This window comes from Sabethes cyaneus, chromosome 3 (assembly GCF_943734655.1).
Source record: "Sabethes cyaneus chromosome 3, idSabCyanKW18_F2, whole genome shotgun sequence".
Classification (NCBI taxonomy): domain Eukaryota; kingdom Metazoa; phylum Arthropoda; class Insecta; order Diptera; family Culicidae; genus Sabethes; species Sabethes cyaneus.
The window spans coordinates 3,759,750-3,775,123 of NC_071355.1; the positions used below are offsets into that span (position 1 = coordinate 3,759,750).

Sequence of the window (15,374 nt, forward strand, 5' to 3'; positions counted from 1 at the left end):
AAGAGAGATTAACTCTCTTTTTCATTTAAGCCTTACCTTAAAATAGGTAGGTAAAAATAAACTGTCTAATATCCTAGACTAAACCTGGGGTTTTCATTCCTTCATTTTCGTATATATGTTTTCCAGGAGACGTAGACATTCCTACCTAGTAGATTACATCCTGCCTGGCCTATACACCGTTTTATCAGATAATTCTTTCCTAAAATCTAAATCTAAAGAAATACATGATTTTAATTAAACAGAAATTGATAACTTTAGACCCTAATCTGTATGACAGAAAGTAAACATGTACTAAAATTTTTCCTAACTGCGGCCAAAGTAAAGAGCATATTTAATCCAAATCAAATTTACTACAGGGCATCATACAACAATGAGAGATAAAATTTTAAAAAATATGAAAATCGAATTGTTTGCAAACAATTAAATGTTAAATTGTAAATCAATGCATATGAGTTGACTGTAAATGAAATCTGAAGTTTAAGTTAAAAGTCAAATGACCATCCGTCATTAGTCTTTTTATATGAATAGATGAGAAAATAATGTAATCCCTTATACAACAGCACGCCCTATCTAGACTATTCTTTTTATCCGAACAATATGGTTCAGATTTAATTCAAATATTACAAGTATTCAATAGTCGTTGTCTCAATGACTTGCTGGCGGTGGTTGAAATCACGGAATCCGTCTTTGCTTTCTTGCTTTGCACTGCTGGCGCCGTTTGCTCGTCATCAGACGGGAGACGCTTCCTAGTGGTAGTTCCACTATTTACGTCCGGTGAAGTTTCCCGCATCAGCAGGTTCGGTTGTAAATATTGACTCAATTGCTCCTGCCCAATGCGACGAGCTTCGATCTTCATTGTGGACTCAGCATTTCTGGGTAATCTATTGGTAAACCGGTCAATGTCCTTGGTCAAGTCAACAGACGAACTTTCCGGCTTGTCGAACTCCAATCCGATGAACCATAAAGAACATAGCTGCTTAACCTCTCCGTCGCTCCGTTCTTTCGAAGTGTGCTCGGGATGTTCGAAACGTTTCGGATTAACGTGGAAATTAATATGTGGTTGGCACTCCAGATCTCTAATCAACGTAATAATCCTGCACTCGACCAGACCGCACCATCCCCGGTGATCATCTGCGTTGTTGGATGACGCCAAGAGCACAATGAAGTGGCGATATTTGAAGAAGAAACTTGGCGCTGCGAATAGTTTGTCCCAGCCAGCTGCCTTGGTGAGCATGATTTCGTCTGTTACCTGTTTACCTCGATGTAATTCATCGATTATCATCTGTCGTGCCGAGCGGGAAACCTTAAATGCAGTATTCTCTTGTGGATCGACGGGCGTAATGATTGGCATTAAACTTGACCGTTTGATAGAGACGACGGTACCAACCTGTTTTAACCGTACTAGCTGGGACCAGTCCCAGCCAGAGAATACCAGAAAAAAATTATGCACCAGAGTGGCGGCGGTCGCATTTGGATGCAGTTGACAGGTTCTGGCAAGCAGTATAGTCCACGATATACCGCCGAGGTAACCCATTAAACTGGAATAGATTCCACGACTTTTAGCCCACAGTTTGATGACACGCAGTGCCAAACGGAAACTGTCTATATCGGGAACCAAGCGAAGAATCTCCTCCGTCACTCGAACCCCGTTCAAGTTGCGCTTCGAGTGGCAATCAGCTTTGTCCAGCAGCATATCGTCGAACAAATCAAAATTGTCTGGAACTTTAGCCAGTGCCAGTTTAATGAACAGCAGATCGAACTCGATTCCGTCGAAGTTTATCTTGATTATTGGTACAGTAGCATCTTCCAGTGCCTGGCACCAGGTCACTTCCGGTTGCCTTTTGAGCAGTTCGAAGAACGATCCGAAATAGTCGGACCGCTTGACGTCACGTGGAGCAACGCAGACGACGTCTATGTCCGCATTCTTGTCGTAAGCCCCCAACCGGTACGAACCGAATGGATAGATCGTTCCGCCCAACTTATCTGCCACTGCCTCCGGCTTATTCTGAGCGATCGATACATCTCGAACCCACTGCCTGAAGAGAGCGTTCAGTTTGGCCAGTATCTGCTTCCGATGTTCCCGCTCCGAGGGATCTTCGAGCACGTTGGACGACGCAAGAACTTTCTCTAGTTCGGTCGTTCTCTGCAGGTCTTCCGGGGTCGGTTCCGCCAAACTGATAACGTCGGCCATGTCCAGTGTAATGACGCTGCCGCCGGTACCAGTAACAAATGCGTAGAATTTTTTAGGTAAGTCCAGAGTACTTTTTCAGAAATAGATAACAATCCAATCCAAGTAAGATTAGGAATAATTTCAACCTGTAAAAATATGTAGATCCAGTAAGTCTCGCAAAGAGTCTAGTTAAGTCTTGCCACAATTGGAGTTTTCAAATTGAAATTAAAGAAAGCTTTTTTCACGATCGAATTCCACTATTAATTTTATGTATGACTTGCAGGTTTCATCAGTGTCTGTTTTCGAACAGAATTATCGAGTTGAAGGTTGCAAGTCGTGACACGAAATACGTATCGGTCGTGAATAAATTTAGGGTAAAGAACCGGTTTAAGCAGTTTAAGCGGGTCACTGATGGTTTTACTTTATTGCAAACGATGGGTTGACTAAGTGGGGAACATCAGCATACCAATCTTCTTGCTAACTTTAGTTCTTCAAGCTGTTTCCACTGGAGGACACTATTGTTAAGCTGAACTTTTGATTTTTTGACGTTGACGTAGGACTACGTCTTACTTGAATAGAGTGCCATGCTAGGAAAGCAAAGATAATCGTGACACGAAAAAGTGATAGATTTTGAAAGCCTATAGCTCAGCCAATTCTGAATATATTTTTTGGGTTCGCACACCATTCGAATCACAAAAGACGTGCCTTTCGTATAGTTTTCATCAAAAGATTCAATTGTGCAAGCAACTAGTAAATCAATATATATAGAATGCCAGTGTCGCTGCAGTGCGCGTGGTAAACATCACACTTGTTCAGATAATGTATTTACAGTATATATACATATGTGTGTGTGCCTGAGATTCATCAAAAAGGAATCTCATTGTCAAACTTTGACAACCAGTTTAAAATTTCAAATATGGCTGCCAAGTAATGTGATTGGAAACTTCGCTTGCTGCAAATTTCTGAAAAAAATCGGTGCAAAAGGGCGCAGTTGTGGGATTCAATTTATCCGGACGAAAAGAAAAAGAACGTTTAGAAACATTTCACTGGCATGAAAACACAGCGATGAGCGCACTGATGACAGCACCAGAGATGCCATATTTTCTAAAAAAAATGTCTGCAACTGCTCGAAAACCGGAAAAATCGAGCAGTTTTCCGGCTACTCGAATTTTTCTGGTTTAAAAATAATCTGCGAATATCTGCACACTTTTTTAGGAAGTCTGTGAAAGTTTAAAGAGCTTCGAATAAAAATCTGCACCAAAACAATAAAAGTCAGAAAAACTGCAAATATCTGCAATAATTTATAATGATCTGCAAGACCGTTCCAAAAATCTGGAATTTGCAGACAAATCTGCAAGTCTGGTATCCCTGGACAGCACCAACGAGCGCACAGATAAAGAACAGATAAATAACAATGAGCATCTTTGACAACGAAGTTCCCGATTCACAGACTTGATACAGATTGTTAGCATCATGTTTACCACAATGAGTCCCGTAGTAAAACAGCGACACTGGCATTCTATATATATTGATTCTACTAAGCAACTTCTGAAATTTCTACGTGAAGTTGAACATTTTTTATAAATTCACAACAGTTTTTAGCACATCATTTCATTATTCGTTTTCGTTGCTAAGCTGCTACAGGTAACACCCTCTAGCCACGTCGCTGATAAAACGGAAAAAAATTAGAAAGAAGAAGGGACATTGAAAATTTGTTTGAATGAAGCCAAGATTACTTGATCACATCATCTGTTTCTATTCAGCATGTTGTACGGAAATTGCACTATCGCATCGTTAGAATGACACCAACAGCAACAGTTAGTGACAATTTGAACGAGAAGGGCAAGGCAAATGAATAAGTCACGCCATAAGGAGAGCTACAGCAGTGTTTTTAAATAGATGATCAGCAGCATGAACTGTTTAATCAATTTTGATTAAAGCAGAGGAGCGTTTGGCGCGAAAAATGTTAGAATATATTGGGTTTAGTTTGTGGCAGTGGGACTCCAACCCACAATTTCTCGATTATTACTCAAGTGCTTTACGCATTTAAACTATACCACACCCATGTATTAATTAGTCTCAGATCTAGTGTTGTCCCTACCAGTCCAAGCATTCCAGCTTAGGGACAAAACTAGATCTGAGACTAATTAATACATGGGTGTGGTATAGTTTAAATGCGTAAAGCACTCGAGTAATAATCGAGAAATTGTGGGTTGGAGTCCCACTGCCACAAACTAAACCCAACATATTTTTAGCCGCATATCGAAACTTGCCCATTATTCAGTCTAACATTTTTCGCACCAAACGCTCCTCTGCTTCAATCAAAATAGAGTTTACGTTTGACCCCGGAAAAGTCAGTATCAGTAAAATGTTTAATCAATGATATCTTCAAATGCACTGCCGCTAGGTTTTCCGGTATGGCTCACTACCAGAAGTACTCACGATTATCTCTCGCGGGCTTTAGATCTCTATTAGTTTGCTGTCATCTAATGAAGCTGGGTAAGCTGGTTGTCTCTGAAGCTACCAAGTCGGACCACTGTTATGGTCGGGCCATCACGATTTTACAATTTTAGTAACTCATGAAATCTATTATACAACCATTGTAAAACTTCAAAATTCAAAACACCCGTACTGAATTCAGTGACTAAATCTAACAAAAAAAAGTTTTCCAGGCGCAATGAACTTTTCTTCAAGAAATGATTCATGAAATGCAATTATGGAGATAAATTTGGAAAATGTATGAAGTGTGTTGTGCTGCACACGAAGACTATAGAAAAATCCCCTCCAGAAAGGTGTTTGGGAAGGCTAAGGTGAAATACTAGAAAAACGCTATTTGTAAAGGTCGGGCCACTTGAGTAGTTAATTTTAAGCGTATTTTTAACTATAATTTTAAGCGCAAAAGCGCAATAATCGCTAGGGACTGTCAGTCACGTAAAATGTGATGAAATAAAGCAAAATTAATACGTTAAAAACCTAGATTTTTGTTGTTTTTTTTCATTGCCAAAAGAATGAAATTTATGTAGGAATTTCAATGATCTTCAAAGTACGCATCTGTTTCTGTCAGTTCTGGGCAAATAAAGGGCACTACTTTTCTAGATCAATACCACTGAAATCCGCAAGATAAAACGATTTTTTTCGTCATGAGAAAGCTGTTTTCATGTGGAATCCGATGGCAGGATGTTTAATTGCTACAATAAACGTCTCGGTTAGTATCGCGAAAATCAAATTAGGATTTTCTTCATTTGGACAAATCTACAAAAATCAACCAAGTCGTCATCGTCAGCATAGGGTCGAGGCAGCTAGCGATGTTCCAAGCAGTCGTTTCCATTCAACTCGATCTTGGGCCACTCATCGCCAATTTCCCGGCGTCTCAGAAGGCGCAAGTTGCTTTTTTTTCGAACGATCTCGCACAGCAGGCCCCTGGTTCTGATGCCAGTGTGATTGCTACCAAGGGGTTTCCACCAGCAAAGATTACTACGCACCTTTGCACTATGGGCCAGAAATTAAAATTTCGGGACAAAAATAGTTGCGGTTAAACGGCGTGTCTCAGCTCAATGTAGTCTTCGGCAACTTTTTGAATGAAAAAATGATGCATCTTTTAAAGGGGTCGTCCAATATTTACGTGTTGCTTTAACAACAATTTAAGTAATAACTTTTTGAGGAAATTTTTTTTCACCTTTTTGGTCTCAGAATATTAACGATAAACCAATTTCAAGCATTTTTTCTGAAGATATCAAACTTCTATCTTTTACCCATTTTCAGCAATAGACCTTTGTTTATAAACGACCCCTCTCAAATCACATTTCTTCTTGTAACATGTTTATTTCAACAGACAGCTCAATGTAATGTTCTAGACAACATTTTGCACATTAAAGAGGAATATTTTTGCTGGAGACTGTTTCGCTTTTTCTGCATTAATTAATAAGATATAACTGTTTTAGGCTAAACCCCGTTTGATGAAAAATGTGTATTTTTTCAAGGGTGGTGTCTTCGGAGAAGTAAAATAATAAAATATAGCGCATCTTCCTGCACTATTAGGGTGACCATGAATTCACCTATTAGGGCGATACAAACTTTTGTTTTCTTAAATAATTTAAAAAAAAAACTTTTTTTCTCCAAAAGTTGCAAAAAATACTAAAATAAGCAACATTGCTGAATAAAGTAACTATCTATCTCTTACCGGTTACGAAATAGAATGATGTGTTAAAATAGAGCATTAAAAATCAACTACACTCAATAACTTTGCACTCGATTATTTTATTACTTACAAATGTTCTACAAAGTGATTTAGTATGTTGAAATACATATTTTCTGTGAAGATTGTTTGATGCTAGGAAGTATATTTATTAAGTTATAAAATGTATGAAAAAAATCCGCACTATTCCCAGGTATTCCTAGCCATTGTATTCCCAGGTATTCTCTGAAATACACATTTGGGCAGATAGCTTTAATAATTCCCTACAAATTGGTATGCAAACTAATTGCAGATACTTGCAGATGGCTAAGATATTCGGATTTTTCATCAGACGGTTTTTAACCTAAAATCAGTTATATCTTATTAATTAATGCATATAAAGCAAAACAGTCTTCAGCAAAAATATTCCTCTTTTATGTGCAAAATGTTGTATAGAACATCACATTGAGCTGTCTGTTGAAATAAACATGTTACAAGAAGAAATGTGATTTGAGAGGGGTCGTTTATAAACAAAGGTCTATTGCTGAAAATGGGTAAAAGGTAGAAGTTTGATATCTTCACAAAAATTACTTAAAATTGGTTTATCTTTAATATTTTGAAACCAAAAAGGTAAAAAAAAGTTTACTCAAAAAGTTATTACTTAAATTGTTGTTTAAGTAACGCTTAAATATTGGACGACCCCTTCAAAATATGCATCAATTTTTTATTCAAAAAGTTGCCCAAGACCACATTGAGCTGAGACATGCTGTTTAAGCGCAAATATTTTTGTCCCGAAATTTTAATTTCTGGTCCATAGTGCGCTGGTACCATCGGCGAAGGTGTTCCAAATTGGAGATCCAAGTATGAAGCTACCAAACCCGAATGATGTAACGCTGGGAGCGATTAAAGAAATCGGCAGTTTCCGCATTATATACGCCGATATTCACTCGCAGGCATGAAATAGAACGGACTTTTACGTTTGAATTGAAAAAACTCGTGCAGTTGGGATTTTCCGATATGGAGCCTTGTGATATTGTCCGCACAACACTGGGTCAGCTTTCTGCATCTCGGCTAAAATGCAGTCTATCTTTGTGATTTGCTGGACTTCAGACTTTTGATTGCTACTTCAATTTTAGCTAATGACGGCTAAAAGTTGACGCGGTTGATGCAACGTACTGCGGGTGTTCAAATTGTTCACCCCAACAGTTAAACTGATCCGTACGATTGCTCTGTAGGTTTATGTCATGCTCTAAAAATAATCTCAATTCTCAGTGACGTTACTGCAAAGCGCGAAAGTTCCAGAAGTTTTGCTTATAGAATGTTTTGCTCAGCAGCACAATAAGCGACAATTTTGTTTCATCTTTCTTTTTCTGCCGGAGCACTTCAAAATACATGTTTTTAGGATAACAAAGCAAATCGTTTCAGTCCGTTTAAATGCCTGTCCGATATTCACTTTGGGCTATAGAACAAACAGTCTCTAGTGTGTCAAGAAAAAATTAACTCTGCTAGTTGTGCTCTTTGTGCGCAAGATAACATGTTATAGGTGCAAACAGTATTTGGCATTATTCGGGAGAACAGAACAAAAATCGAAACACTTGTTCGCTGTGAGAAGCAGATTGCTCTGTCTATTTACGATTAAGATGAGCAAAAACAAGCCTGTTACTCAGTAACTAGTTAGTTCTAAGTTTGAGCAGCATTTTTGCGTTGGTCCATTGGCGGCGGTTTTTTCTCCCTCTTAACCCAAGGCGCTTTTATCCCGGGTATAAAAATATTTACTCAGCCTCTAGCTCAGCGTATCGTTGGCGGGTTGCTGTCTTAGACGCTCTGGTTCGTGCCGCTCAATGCATCCTTCAGTGATCATCCTGCAGGTTTCATCTGAAACTCTGCCGGTGACTGCAACAATGACTCCAAACTAACCCGAATCTTCTTGGCACTGATTTGTGAAGACACACACCTTTACAGAATGTCGATTTCCTGCAAAATCAGGGATAACCTGGAAATTTGAAGGAAGTTTGTTTCAACCTGGAAACTAAGGGAATGCCAGAGAATTTCATTTGAAATCAGGGATTTTCAGCAATGGAAAAAAGTATACTGGAAAAACCGGATGGCCGCTTTAAAGTAGGCAACGTTTCTCAACAACGACTGGATTTGAACGATTTTGGTTTCAATTGGAAGAGCTCACAGCCTGATTGCTAATTATCAATATTTTACGGATTCTTTAATATTGATCGGAGTTGTGTATAAAAATCTATTTGTTTTGTATGGAAAATGACATAAAAAGCCAGAATCTCAGCTGGGAGAGGCTGTTAGAGTCAAAAGGAAGGCTGCGAAGTCTGTTGAACAACCTCAGAAGCCAAGTTTCGATAACGGAATGTAACATCTAGGCTGTGCTTTGCTTTCCTTAAAAGACTATTGCTGGAAGAATACTTTCTTTGCGGTCAATATAGCCAGATTCTTGAACCAATCTTCTATGTTCCGGGAACAAGTATTCAGTTGGTTGTGGAAGTTGATATTTAGAAAAAGACCGCCGCCTAAAACTGGCAAATTTTGCATCCAGGTTTTTGTTCTGATATCGATCACTAGTGAAACCCTATGTTCAATCCATTTTCGGAGGACAGACCATTTCAGCATCAAAATCCGACATTTTTATTAAAATAATTGCAATATATTAATTTTTCACGTTTAATTTATCTCGCTCGAGCTCGAGGTACGATAGTAGTCAAACAGACAAACGTTAGTAGTCTAACTTCAAGAATTTTTATTCTGAGGAACAAATATTGCCTCGTATTTTAATAACAAATCCAGCTGTTCACTTGCATGAATTTCAATGAGTATTATATTATTTGAAGTAAATTTCCAGTTGAAAAGTTTCAACTTCGCACATAGAAATTTCACATGAAAAGATTAATTGAAATTGTAAAATGAATGGCAGCATCATACCTCGTTGTTTTCGAGCAAGCGGTTGGTTTCAATTTGGCGTAAAAATATTTGTTATCTTGCAATTTTCAATAATCTTGATATTTGACTTGCGATGTGGGTTCACCAAATAAAATTTTGCATGAAAAATAGTTTAGCTGCAAAGAAGTGACTTTAGTGACCAATTGTGAAAAAATGTGGCTTTTTAGTGACCAGCACTTGGTAAAAAAGTAACCAAGTCACTAAAAAGTGACTCACTATCAGCCCTGGACTATGACAACATTTTTTGCCTTCACTTAAATGCCTATAACTTTTTTATTTTTCAAGCAATCAGTTCAAAACTTTCCGAAAATATACCTTATTTTTAGACCTTTGCAACGATGTATTTAGATTTCCAAAATTCCTTTTGAAACGAAAATTATGGGCGAATTCCAAAACGTGGCCCAAACATGACGACACTCCCCTACACTTACTCTAAATAATGTTTTAGAATAAGCTCTATGAATCATCATAACCTTTTCAAGGGTCATACGGGACTTCAAATTATTTCATTTCTTCGCTTAGCAAAATAGTTTTTTAACCAGGAAGGATTAGAAACTCTGCAAATAAAGCAACAGGTGATGCTATCTACCGGCAGCAGTTTCTTAGGAGTCCAAGATCCAATGAGATTAATTTTTTTTAAGGCACTAGTACTTCTTGCATCATCTTTACGTAGTCCTACGTTAAACAAGCGGTTGAGTCTTGAAAACAACTTTCCACTTTTTAAAAAGTTCTGAAATCTGAACCCATAAAAATCCCTCCAACTGTGGCTGTTGCTTCGTGCGCGTCAATTACAAATAAAACACAATTACTACTAACTACTAATAAAAACAAGGTTGTTTAAAGTGAAGGTCGTCAGAGTCTAGTTTGCTTTTTCGCTGATTTCAGTACCTGTTGCCACTATCGTTTTGTTGAGAATAGAGTTGCTAGTAGTAGGTAATTATCTGCTATGAACAATTATGAAACGTAGAATCGCGTATCTATTTTTGCTGTTGAACGAGATCCGACAGTAATTCTATCACATAAAATGTTGTTTACGATGAAATTCATTATCAGGGAGTTTTATAAGTATATTATCGACACTCTACGACCTTTAATTTAATAGCGAAAATAATTGGTCAATTTCATGCTCAAATGTTTACGTTGGCATCACTCCATATAAACGGCCGTTCCCTTGGCAACGTACCACAACGACGGTCACGGATTCGGAATTGCAATCGAAACTAAGTGAAATTTTTCCTATCCTAGTGTAACTAATGACCGAAAAAGTAATAGAACTTATAGAATGCAATGTTTGGTGCTTCGAATTGCAAGATCTTATTACGGCTAGCAGGTTAGTTGAACTAATTTTATATTTTTGTGATGGTTTCCCGAGTCTGTGGGAGCGTGTTGGTACATTGAAGAAGGGAAGGCAAGGGACTCTGACGACCTTGTCGTTAAATAACTGACTAAAACACGTCACATCAGTTGACGAAGTTATCCTACCTGTCGTACCTGGAGGATGCTATTTCGGGTAACACGGATAACACTTTCTACTCCGTTGCTGCCTCCAAAAGGCCGATCACAAGACTGCCGTTCACTCACTTTCTTCAGTCCAAACCCTGTTATGAGTTTTCTCACATCTTTTCTTCTTTATTCTCTTTAACACCTATTGAATTGTTGTTACTATCTTTTTCTCTCTCTTTCATTCCTTCAATACTTTAGACATCATTTACACTCTCTGACGCTTCATTAGCAGGTAAATTTTTTTGGTCGTTAGATGCGTAAAATGCCATCCGTCTACTAGGACAGGACATGACACGTGGCTTCTTATTCTTCTTCATTTTGTTTTGGTGATTCCCTCTCAAAATGTACTACGGTAACGGAAAGTGTGCCCAAGAATGTTTCAAATTTTCAAATTTCAAATTTCATAATTAAATACGCGAAAAGAAATTCAATCTGACCAAATTACATTTACAATTCAATTTAGTTTGTTTTTTTTTTTGTAAACACGGCACGGCACGGTAAACAAATTCTAAAAAACCTAGCAACGTGAAAAACTTGACGGGTTCGGTGCTTGCTGTGGTTTCCAGCAACACTTGTGATGAATTCCCTGATGAATTTTTGTTTCTATCAGTTGCACGCATAAAATCAGCCAATCAGAAAGCTGGTTTAGGCAGTGCTACGAAAAACTACTTCTTGATCTGCTCGACATGGGAATACGACAGACTATTTAAAACAGGTGCTTTTAATATTAATGTTGCCTCGATGCAACCAACAGCAAACCATACAGAGCTGAATCGTATCAACAATACTTTCAACTTAACAATCCTTCCTACTGGCCCTACGCGCATCACCGACCACACCTCAACAACTATTGACCTGTTGATCACGGACTCTCCTAGTTCGGTGATTAAATTTCAAAAACGTTTACCGGCAGCACCACGTCGGACCACGAAGTAGTGTACTCGCTAGCGAACATCATGTTCCGGGCCATTAATCACCTGCAACTGCTAGCCGACTTTCTAGCAAGAGACTTTCAACACATCTACGCAACTGAGGATTCTTACTGCCGAACTTACGGAACTACTCCAACACCATACTCCTGAGCGCACAACCCAAGTAATACCCAAGTAACAATCCAATAGCAAATTGGTTTTATGCATTTCTTATAGTAGTTTTATCAGAGCATTGTAAAATCTATCAGGCTTTATTATGTTTTGACAAAAATTTATGACATTCTTCTGCAAGATTGGTTTGTCTTAACAATACTACCATAAAACCGTCCTAAAACCGTATATTCTTGTAACAGAAATCAAACTCTGAAGAAAGAGCATTCTAACGTAAACAACTGATCTGTCAAAATGGGCGTCTGAGCCAGGAGAAAATTGAACAAATATGGATCTTTTAATCGAAACTTTAGCAAGATTTCATATGAACAATCAGCGAAATCAAAAAACAACGAAGATGTTCAAATGAGCTGAGAAAGGACTATGCCGGTGATGATGCATCAATGGTAGATTTGTATGTTATTCGAAAATTTGGTTCGATTGTATTTTGGAGACGGTGCGGGTTTGTAGAGTTGTTTGTATTTTTTAAACTGAATATAGAGGTCATTAGCCGGTGTTGGGAAAATTTTCGAAGGGGTTGAACCAGTTGAAGCATATTTTTTTAAGACGGTTGTAACGACAAAGTATATGAAAAATATTGCAGATTAAACTTTACGCATGGAACTTCCATGCAGTCCTCTTTATCCGCAATTTTACATACCTGTTTGATATTCGCCTACCCGAACTCAAAAAAGAGTTGCCAGTCCTCGTCGTTATATTTTCGCTCGCAATTTTGATTCGTTATTCGGTTGGTCCTCGACAGTATCAGGTAAATTGGTTATATTTTCCCTTTGGTAAGATTCACACCCATAATTAATGGTTTAATCCGACGTCTGCTGTTTACGTGTGAAGCTACGTGCTTGTATTTATTTAGCTTAGAGACTTATCTCGTTTCCCATCTGCATATCCCCTCCCCAACCGCTGAGCGTTATAGGCTAACAACTTAGACAGCGTCGACACAGAGGAAGAAGCAATTGAACTTGCTTTGGAAGTGGCGGAGGTTCATAAAAAGGCCGGGTTCCACATTCGGAACTGGGTTTCGAACAGACCCAGATTACTGGATGCGATAGGAGAGATCAATCCAGCAACCGTCAAAGATCTGTCGTTGAACAACCAAAGTGGATTTGAGCGGCTCCTTGATCGCCATCTCCATCCATCTTGGATGCCGGAAGAAAATGTGTTTTGTTTTGCGCTCAAGCTACAAGGTGATCTCAAAAGATTAATCGAAGACATGACTGTGCCAACTAAACGAGCGATGTTGAGCTTTGTTATGAAAATTTATGACCCTTAGGGGCTTGTAGGGTCACTGATTGTGCAAGTGTGGAGAGCCAAGGAGGATTGGGATGAGCAGATACCGCAGGATATCGTCAAGGCATGGCAACTCTGGCTACAAGCACTAGAAGGGTTGAATGACGTGAAGATCCCTCGTTGCTACATTCCGAGATACGACCGCAACATAGTACAGAGAACTTATGATTTATACAACCTAAATACAGTTTACTTCAGTTCAATATATTGTTTTCAAAAGCAGCTAGTGAAATATCTAACAAAAAGTGTTTTTCAATGTGTATTTTGAGTATGTGAAATGAAATTGAAATTACGTATTATTTCAATGCAGACGTTACTTGAAAAGGTATTAAATCGAAATACTTCCTGCTATGGGCAACATTTTGGAACTAAACCACTCAAAAAGCTTAATTTCGGTGGAAACAAAGTTACATCCAGACGCAAAATCATTTCCAATTATTAGTTTTTCTGTACGTTATCAAAATTAGAAAGTTCTAAATGATGATGGAAACGTTTAGACATCATGAGATAGCAAGATGGTTGGATGCCCATCAAAACATTTACGAATTTTAATGCTTAACTGGTAGAATCAACCACCTGTCCATCTTACCCACAGTTCCCCTACATAATTTTGGAGCGATTCCACCACGGTAATATCGTGGATTAGATCGAACACTCGTCGATATCGGCAGTACGTTGCATTTCGAGTTAACGAAACCGTCCGTGTTTCGGTCCTACTCAAGAATGTCCTTCGTTTCCCCATCTACCATCTCAAAACCCTCATTCTTCTTTATCGACTCCCATCAGATCATCAAGATATTAAGCAGAGGTGTGGGCTTTCAATGCCATTGTGATATGAGGTGTGGCAATATACTACAATCCCCCCTTTACAATAAAAGAAAATAGAAATTAGACAATATGATGAAATTTATTATTCCAATAGTCATAAGCTTGCTATTCCTCTAATATGCAACGTAATCACGGTATTTTGTTGGTTGTTGAATGTTCCGTTTCGACATCGTCGTAGATGAATGAATTGTGTCATGTTTTTCGACTTGAATATCTTTCTAATCATTTAAATCGGATGAGACTGCAGTTTGCTGTCCTCCGACCTTCTTTAGGTGAGCTGCATTTCTACGGTATTGCTTTCCCGTTTCTTTCGATTGAATAGTGGTATCTGCGCCAGATTTACGGAGTATGATGTATTCCTCTTCTGAGAAATCACTTTCCAGTTTGTTTCCCTTGCGCATCCGTTTTGCTAGCACAGAATCTCCGCACTGAAGATCGCTTTCTTCCGCATGACGTTTTCTCTCGGCTTATTCCTTTCCTTTTTCCTTCGAAACAGCATCTGTTTCGCGTATGCTATCATCTTCCTGATAACTCGAAAGCGTTGAAAATTTGCTTTTAGTTTTACGTCCAAACATAAGCTCACCGGGTGATTTTCCAGTCGACGGATGTTTAGTGGCTTGGTAGATCAACAAATAATGACGCAACTCTTTCCTCCAATCCTGCCCCAACTCCTGCGCAATTCTAAGCCGTTTCAGGATCGAGCGATTTTGCCGTTCCTCTTCCCCGTTCAACTGTGGCCAGTATGGGATAGTGTTTAGCAGTCTTATGCCGTTTTCTGTACAGCACATTCGAAATTCGTTACAATCAGAATTCAACTGTGGTGCATTATCTGCCTTTATAGAATCAGGAATACCGTATCTACTGAACGTGATAGATAACTCCCGTATTATGTCGTTTGCAGTGATTGATTCCATTTCACACACCTCCATATATCTACTGTAGCAGTCGATTATAACAAGCAGATGTTGACCTTCTGGAAGAGGTCCCAAAAAGTCAAGAGCTACCGTATTCCAAGGAGAACAGGGCAGTTTACTGCGATGCATTGGCTCTGGAGCTTCCGGTGCCGAAACTAATGTACAGCCTCTACAGTTTCGCACCAACCCCTCTATAGCCACACCCATTTTTGGTCACCAAACATTCGATCTCATGTGATTCTTCATCATTGTAATACCGGAATGTCCCTCATGTGCTGTTTTCAAGACCTTGTCTCTGAGAGCGCTTGGGATCACTATACGGTCACCTCTTAACAGAACCCCTTCAAAATTACATAACTCATTCGCAATATTCAATAGGTAATTTACTTATATCACCGGTTTTCAGGATTTCTATGATTCCGCCTATTTCATCATCT

At 38.7% G+C, this 15,374-nt stretch overlaps 2 protein-coding genes across 2 annotated transcripts; both read right to left on the bottom strand.

Moving 5' to 3' along the window:
• Positions 1–613: 613 nt before the first annotated feature.
• LOC128744110 (poly(A) polymerase type 3-like) lies at positions 614–2,191 on the bottom strand. The gene has a single exon (XM_053840893.1). It carries the CDS (start codon positions 2,189–2,191, stop codon positions 614–616), a length of 1,578 nt encoding a protein of 525 aa, XP_053696868.1.
• A 12,299-nt stretch (positions 2,192–14,490) lies between these two features.
• Positions 14,491–15,144, bottom strand: LOC128744116 (uncharacterized protein K02A2.6-like). Its single transcript, XM_053840901.1, has one exon. The coding sequence runs from the start codon at positions 15,142–15,144 to the stop codon at positions 14,491–14,493; it is 654 nt and encodes a 217-aa protein (XP_053696876.1).
• Positions 15,145–15,374: the final 230 nt, after the last annotated feature.